The following is an 8,178-nucleotide window of genomic DNA, read 5'->3' on the forward strand; positions in this document are numbered from 1 at the left end:
ATGAATGCGCTATAAAACTGATCGATTCGCATAATACGCATATCTCGATATTCGATAATACGATAGTAATCGATAATGGAAATATGTTAAATACCGGTGTTGTTAAAATTGCGCTCTTGCGCAATTACCGCTGTTACCGTTGTAACAGTCAGTGTGTCAGAAGTTCAAGAGCTGTAACATTTTAAGCTCTCGATGAGTTTCGCAACGCATTCCGTATCCAACGGGAAGATCTCTTTTTAAGAATTCTCTCAGAAGAAACTAGCAGAATTATCGCGACATTCAGAGAGATCTCTTTCCCTTCAGCGAAGACGACAATAATTGTACAACATTGCAAACGCAATTCCTTTCATGCCACATCTGTTGTATGTATATAAGTGGAAGAAATTGATTTCTCTTCAGATCAAATTTCTGAAACTTGGACATTAACATGTATGTATAACAGAAATTTAACAGCGTTGTAAGAGACTCGTATATATTGCACATGTACACACTCGTATGCGCACAGGTGCATATACATTTAAAACGTCTCTCACGTACATTGCTTTAATTTTGGCAGAGTTCAGACAAATTTTGGTGGAGTAGCTAGTTGACGTTCGCTTTCAATCACATCGTCACAAAAGGAAGTTGGAGAAATAAAAAAGGAGAGAAAAAGACAAGAGAAAACGAAACGCAAAAACGAAGGGATATAGGATCTGACTTACTCTTATACAATCATAAAACATCCGGTATGGTCATAAAACTATTTATTCGAGAAGCGATAAATAAATACCGCACACTCTCGTCAAATTTAACGCAAATGGATCTATGTGCCGTATAAAAGAAAAGAAAGAAAGAAAGAAGACAAGGAAAACGGAACCTCGGTACAACAGGTTGTCGACGATAAACGAGATGCCCACCTTTTCGGCCGCGCGTGTCGCGCGGTCTTGTATCAAAGTCTCTATTATCAATGCGTAAAAAACTAACCATCTCGAGTGAGTAACATGAGCGACTGATTTTCCCGTCTACTTAACACTGTATCGAACTTTGTCGGCGCCGTTCGTCGATCGGCGAGATCGTCGATGAACCTTGAGCAACGTGTTCTCGGGACGAAGCTATCATCTATCCGAACGATAATACCGACGTCTAAAAGACGTCCTAATCTCTCAGACGTCATATAGACGTCCATCGGAATTTCGGCTAACCGTTTCGCGTAACACCTCGCAAGGTTCGCAATTATCGATATTAGTTGATGCCAGTCGGTGCAATAAGATTCGCGGTTAATGACTTTGCGCGTAATAGACCAGGTTACTCAGGGCGATTCGGTCGTTTTCTTTTTTCTTTTTGTGTTTCGGTATTGTCTATCGTTCTGCGAACGATTCCGCGTTTAGTAGAGCGGTAGAGCGACAGAGTATTAGAACGGAGATATTATAATTGTGATGCTACAGCAGTATAACACAGCGATTGTGCATCGATGTGCAATGCGCCGAGGTCGGCTTCATTACGGGAGAAGACGGCACCTCGGTGCCGGTGCCGCCCCGTAAATTATTGCACTCCGTAGTGCATTGGCTACTACTGTTATATTCCGGCGGCAGTTTGGAGTTTTACACAAAGAGAGAGAGAGAGAGAGAGAGAGAGAGAGAGAGAGAGAGAGAGAGAGAGAGAGAGAGAGAGAGAGAGAGAGAGAGTGAGAGAGAGAGAGAGAGTGAGAGAGAGAGAGAGAGTGAGAGTGTGGTCGTGCTCTCTGTAAGCCGCCGTAAAAAAAATAAAAGAAAAGGAAAAATATCTATATACAATATCCGTATCCCCGTGTGCGTGAACGTAGCGCGGCGTTGTACTGCGAGAGAGAGAGAGAGAGAGAGAGAGAGGGGGGGGGAGGGAGAGGGAAGAAAGGGGAGATCGGAGAAGAAGCGCGCGCGATAACAAATCTAATAATTTATCCAACAAATTCCCAAGAATGTATTAAGCCTAGGTCAGAACGAAATATAATATCGATAACTGTCGATAACTCGATCGTTGAAGCAAGTCACGACTCTGTTTTGGTCGTCTCGCTGTCGACTTCCGTCTTCAGTTTCTGTTCATTTTGTCCGGAGGCACCCTTTTCGCGTTTCTCCTGTCCTACCCGATCCACGTCCACGTTCACTTCTTCCTCCTCCTCTTCCTCTTCCTCCTCTTCCTCGTCAACCTGCACCACTTCCTCCTTCACCGCTACATTGCCGTCGCAGTTGCGCGTCTCAGCCTCAGCATCCTTCGTGTCGCGTGCGTTCTCGGACGGCGAAGGGTTCTCCCCTGGACGATGAAAGGTCAGGACGTGATGGTCCAGCTCCGTCGTGAAGAAGAATTTGAGCGTGCATTTGGAACAATCGTACGGTCGCGCACCGAGGCCGTGCTCTTGCACCATGTGATTCTGCGAAACGGTTCGCGTTAATGCTCGCGAAATTATTACGGACAGCTCAGCAAGCGTGTTCGTCACAGGGACAGGGACGCAAATAGGAAAAACGCGACAGTTCGGCAATAAGATGCGCGTCATTCATCGAAACAATCGAAATTTATGCCGCGACGAGACTCTTTCATGCGAAATGCGCATTTCGGTCGGTCAAATCTCACGCCCGGACAAGTCAAGTCAAGTCCGGTATCCGGGGAAAGGAATTTTCCCAATGACGACTGTCTGAGACGAATCTTTTGTCCTTTGGTGTGTTTTGCTTTTTTCGAAAAAAAGTAAAAAAAAAAAGAAGACTCGTCTTTCTCGACTCGGCGATGGCACTCGGCCGGGGGCGGAGTGAATGGAGTGAGGCTTTAAAATGGTTCCCCGTTACCTGAAGGCCAACAGGAGCTGTAAAAAGCGCCTGGCAGATGTAGCAGTTAAAGGCAGGGCATCCGGCAAACGTGTGTTCTATCAGGTGACTTTGCAACTGCAAAGGGCTCGCGGCCTCGAATAAACACAAATGACACCGCAAAGCTTCCAACGAGGATTTCGCAGAAGTGTCGCAGAGGTGCTCCTTCCTTACATGTTGTTGAACCTTGGCTTCGGTCGCAAAGGGCACCTAGGAATGTTCATTCATCTTATCATATATCCTATCACGAAAACGCGAAAATTTTCTCAACCTCAATGTTATCCTCGACATAGAAGATTAGAAGAGGAAAAGAAGAAAGAAAGAAGAAAGATACACAAAATTCGTCGTGTATTATTCCACGTCCATTCTTTCACACTCGAGCAAAGTAAGGATCGGAACGCTTATGCCTCCCTCCCCCGCCCCTCCGAGCAATGCCTCGAATTTTACAGCGTGTTATATCATTTGATATTTCCTATCATTGGAAAAGAAAGAAATGGCACGAAATGTCTGGCGGGAAGATACTCGAATAAACTCGAAAGCTTGACCGTGCAGAAAAAAGGAAGAAGGACAAGTTTCTTAAGTTTTAAGCACCATTTGCCACTTGCCTTCTCGCGGTGCTCGGCTATCCTGTGCTTCTCCGCCTCCTCAGGATCCTCAAATTTGACCCCGCACTCTTCGCAGCGCTTGTTGTTATCCGCATTTCTTTCCTTCCTCGGTCGATCCTCCGCCTTGAGGCCCCTTCCGTTCTCCCACTTGTCCTTGTGGGAACTGTCCCACTGAGCGTCCTTGTTCTGAGCGAGCCATGCCGCTTCGTACTTGGCTCGCTGCTCGTACGTGGAATTCAGGATAGGAAGTCCTTGAGAGTGTCGCACGTAACAGGATTTGCAGACTCTGAGCGGCTGTCCACCCGCGCTGGCATGATTGGGCGGCAAGCTGACAAAGTCGTCCGCCGCGAAATCCCGCAAGCAGAAGCAGCAACCTGGGCTCTGAGCGGCCTTAGCGGCGGGACTCGCCGGGCTGGATCCGTCGCTGTGCGATCCTGACGACGTCCTCAGGTGATGCCTGGCGTGCAGACGGCACTCCAGGTCGCTGATCAGCGTCTGCCGGCAGATCACGCACGGCGCCGGCAAATGAGGCAGCGAATTGTCCAGCCGTTGCTGCGGATCCACGTTCTCTAGGCTGTGCCTCTGCACGTGTTCCAGGAACTGGCTCTCCGAGGCGAGGCGACCGCGACACACCACGCAGATGTCGCTCAACTGGATCTTGCAGTGCTTCTGGAGTTTGTGTTCGGCTAAGGTCGCCCCGGACGGGCACACCTCGTCGCAGATGTTGCACTTGTGACGTCCACCCGGTTCGTTGGACGCGTGCTGGATCCTGGTGTGCGACTCCAGTTCGCTACGGGAACGGCAAACCTCGCCGCAGTACGCGCAGGTCATGCTCAGGGCGGATACGCTCTTGCTGCTGGGCAACTTGGAGGGCGTGTGAACTAGTTTCTTGTGCGCCTGCAGCTCGGCCTCGTTCGCGAACTCACCGCGCTCGCAGAGCTCGCACTGTTGACCGCCGGAAGTGCCAAAGTTCGGTCGCTTGTTGTTGTTGTCGCGTTGGTTCAGGGAGTTGTTGTTGCTAGACGCTGGCGAGCGGCCTCGCTTGAGAGATTTCGGCTGGAAGATTTGGACAGGTGGGTTGCTCCGTGCAAATATTTTTACTTTAGAAACGGCACGTTACACGCGTGTAATTTCGATTCTCATTGTTTGAATTTGCTTGAACTGCGCGATTCTGCGAAATCGACCTGCGAAGCGACTATATTTACACACATTATATGTACCACCTGTGACTAGAAAGAAACGCGGAAACGAAACCGCCCTACACAACGAACTCGACGAACTCTCTCTCTCTCTCTCTCTCTCTCTCTCTCTCTCTCTCTCTCTCTCTCTCTCTCTCTCTCTCTCTCTCTCTCTCTCTCTCTCTCTCTCTCTCTCTCTCTCTCTCTCTCTCTCTCTCTCTCTCTCTCTCTCTCTCTCTCTCTCTCTCTCTCTCTGTGACTCTCGTCTTCTCGTGATTTTCTTTCGGCAAATCATGTCGTATCTTCTCGCATCAATCTCTCGTTTGCATGAGAAAAGTTCGACTCGAGTCAATCGCATCGATCCGAGATATTTAAATTACTCGTACACGAGATGAATCAACTTGTTGGTAGTTGAAGGAAGGTAGTAGTAGTAGTAGTAGTAGTAGTTGGTAGGTGTTTCGTCATACATACACACCTAACATCACCGACACAGTGTTTCAGTGTTCAGCGAGTTAGACCCTTACCAAGCAGCCAAGCTTTGCACTCAAGCTCAAACTTTTCTTTTATATTCCGGATATTGTCAAACTGACGTGATTCCTCACGTCACTCACCTTGTGTGTGCAACTCCGTTGCAATTCGTACGACAAAATTTGCGCAAACCCGACCGAGAGACCCAGGTCGTTCTCGTTTCTCGCTGCATATCGCTGCGATCGTGCCAATTGGTCCTCCCTCGTTTCGACTACACCCGAATTACACAACCCTCGATCAGCCATCCCTCCCCTCCCCCCAGCCGTCGCCCGAGCAACTCACCTCCTCCTGATTTCTGACCGGTCGATGAACCCGGCCGTTCTCCCTCTCCCTCTCCCTCTCCCTCTCCCTGTTCCTGACGGACGATGAAGCCGGACGATGATCCCCCGCGTGCGCCTGAGCGACGTGCCTGTCCAGCAGAAACTCCACCGCGAATCCCTCCTTGCAGACAGGACACCTGTAGAGACTGGCGGAGTGGCTGGCCAGGTGAAGTTGCAGCTCGAGCTCCGAGTTGCAGCAGACGCCGCAAAAGACGCAACGTGCCGCGGCGCCGCCGCTGGTGATACCCGGCGTCGAGGCGGGACTCCTCGCCAAGCCTGGACTACTGTTGATCAGGGCGGCGGGCGGCGCGTGCACGTTACGGACGTGCGCCGCCATCTCGGCCTCGCTCCTGAAGAAGCTCCTGCCCTCGCCGGGCGCGTTCCCCGGCGAGTTCTCATTATTGGACAAGGTGCAGCACGCGCTGCACCGATAGACCCGGCATTCCTGGCTGTGTTTCACAGCAAAGTGCAACTGGATCGCCACCCGGGAGTCGAACGTGTCCCGGCACAGAGCGCATCGGTACAAATGGTGCGCGTGACTATCCAGCAGGTGCCTCTGAAGGAGGTCGGGATGCGGGTAGAGCTTCTTGCAGGCGCCGCAGGCGTACTCCTTGCTGACTTGGCCCAGGTAATGCTTAATCAGATGATTCAGCATATCCTCGCGGTCCGGGAAGGTCGCCTCGCACTTGGAGCATGGGTGCCTGGACACTTCGTTACGATGATCAGCTTGCAGGTGTCGTGCCAGATGTTCCCGGAACGACTCGAAGTCCTTCAAAGCGGCGCCGCATTGACCGCACAGAAGGGTACCGGCGGTGTAGCCGCCGCCGCCCCCGGCGTCGTTTGTGGTGGTAGTGGTGGTGGTGGTGGTGGTGGTGGTGGTAGTGATGGTGGTAGTGGTGGTGGTGGGTCTGACGGAGTGTTTGTTTGTAAGATCCGCTGCTTCCGGCTGCACGTCCGTGCTCCTTTGCAATCTCGTGTCTCTCGTGACGCCGTCGTAGACGCCATTCACCTTCGGCTCGCCGTACTCGATCGCGGCTGTCGGCGCGATCCGACGATTCTCGCAGTGCTGGAGAACGTAGTGCTCGGCATAGGAGGCTGCGGACGAGCACGGGATGCCGCACAATGGGCACATCATCATCGCCGCGCCGAACGCACCGAGTCGGTGTATCGACAGCAAGTGATCGCGCAGGCAGCCCAGCGTGGAGAACTTCATGGTGCACTGATTGCACGTGAACGCGTTCTCGTAGTGGTCCCTTTCACCGGGTCTCTCGCGATCCTCCGGATATTTCCGATCGCGCGAGTCCTTTGACGACAAGCCGTCCACCTGCCGGTCCGCCAACGACTTGTCGCGCGAACCTGGGGTAATCTGCTCATTCGTCCCGCTGGGTGACGGTGGTACAACCAGACTCTCGCCGCTTAGTATCGCCTGATGCATCGAATGCACGTGCATCTGCAATTGCTGCATACAACTGAACGAGTCTTTGGTGCAGTACATGCAGGTCAGCTTCAAGGGGGAGCTCAGAACGGGCGTGGTGGAAGCGCTGCAGGTGCTCTGAGAAGTTTTCAGAGCATTCGGCCTTGGATTCAGGCCCAGATTCAGGGACGGCGACGGCGAACTCGGCACCGGTGGCGACGACGTGCTGTGCGACGAGACGCTCCGTCTGCCGTAGTCGACGTCGTGAAGCTTGCCGCCAGTTGACTGAGAGGACGATTGATGATGCTTCTTGTGGGACTGCATGTGCGATGTTAGTGCCGCAGCTGTGTTGTAACCCCTCGAGCAAGCTGTGCATTGGTAAGGCTTCTGCGTGTCGTGCGTCTTCATGTGGATCTTTAGGTGATCGCTGGAAAAAAAACGTTGAATGTATCCGAAGGAGTTTGTAAGACGAAAACGAAGAGAAAGCATCTTCCGATCGCGCAATGATCATGATGCAGTCGGCGATGATGCGTGTACGGACAGTACATTTGTCGAAATAGGAAATTTGATAAACAGTGTAGACAGACAAACAAAGAGAGAGAGAGAGAGAGAGAGAGAGAGAGAGAGAGAGAGAGAGAGAGAGAGAGAGAGAGAGAGAGTGTAAAGACTGACAGGCAGCTTTCGCCGGGTTTGAGAAGAGTTTGAGGCATCTTATTCCTTAGAGAAGTAACCACGCGACTGAAATGATCGTTTGGCAGTGAGATGAGCTGCTCATTTGCTGTATGAAATATAACTCGCTGTATGAGATATAACTTTAATTTACAGATTACACACAAAAAAAGACAACGTTCAATAACTGACTATAGAGCGACTATATTAAAATTGAATTAATGCTCGACGTTTACGTTCACACAATGGACTGGAAATAGATGGAACGGCGTCATCGTATGGGATAGATTATCTTGGAATAGGCGACCAGCGTTGGACCGACATTTAAAACGCCTCGCATCGTTTCTCGCCGCAAAAGTCGGATCTAATTCAGGAAATTCTATTTCCTGTAATACCTAACGAGTCCGTGTATATTCACGTTTCATCAGAAGCCGCGGTGTCCATCATAATTAGAAATAGATTCGTCTCTCTCGAGAACGCTGATATATATTTCGATTTCCAGCGTGAGAGACTGCTCACGAAAGTGGCATCGGGTGCCGCATTCTTTAATAATAAACGTGGCTTCGTGATCGGTCAATTTATCAGCGATTCGTTAACTGTGGATCAATTCCGTGAGATACTCCACGTGAGTTAACTAACTAACCGCCGCAGATC

General features: G+C 50.7%; 1 protein-coding gene across 1 annotated transcript; it reads right to left on the bottom strand.

Annotated features, from left to right (window-relative positions):
• Positions 1-1,697: 1,697 nt before the first annotated feature.
• Positions 1,698-7,418, bottom strand: LOC105188728 (zinc finger protein Lobe). Its single transcript, XM_025306593.1, has 4 exons — positions 5,404-7,418; positions 3,416-4,471; positions 2,793-3,020; positions 1,698-2,383 (listed from the first exon to the last, which is right to left on the bottom strand). Exons 1-4 carry the CDS (start codon positions 7,342-7,344, stop codon positions 2,003-2,005), a joined length of 3,606 nt encoding a protein of 1,201 aa, XP_025162378.1. The 5' UTR covers positions 7,345-7,418; the 3' UTR covers positions 1,698-2,002.
• Positions 7,419-8,178: the final 760 nt, after the last annotated feature.

Source organism: Harpegnathos saltator, unplaced genomic scaffold (genome assembly GCF_003227715.2).
Source record: "Harpegnathos saltator strain DR-91 unplaced genomic scaffold, Hsal_v8.6 scaffold79, whole genome shotgun sequence".
NCBI classification, from domain to species: Eukaryota; Metazoa; Arthropoda; class Insecta; order Hymenoptera; family Formicidae; genus Harpegnathos; species Harpegnathos saltator.

Bases quoted from the DNA above. Each gene is read 5' to 3' on its own strand.
- LOC105188728 (XM_025306593.1), bottom strand. From the start codon at position 7,344: ATGCTTTCTCTTCGTTTTCGTCTTACAAACTCCTTCGGATACATTCAA. The intron at 4,472-5,403 runs GTGAGTTGCTCG...CAAATCTTCCAG, and splicing joins CGGTCAGAAATCAGGAGGAG to CCGAAATCTCTCAAGCGAGG. The intron at 3,021-3,415 runs GCAAGTGGCAAA...GAACATTCCTAG, and splicing joins TAGCCGAGCACCGCGAGAAG to GTGCCCTTTGCGACCGAAGC.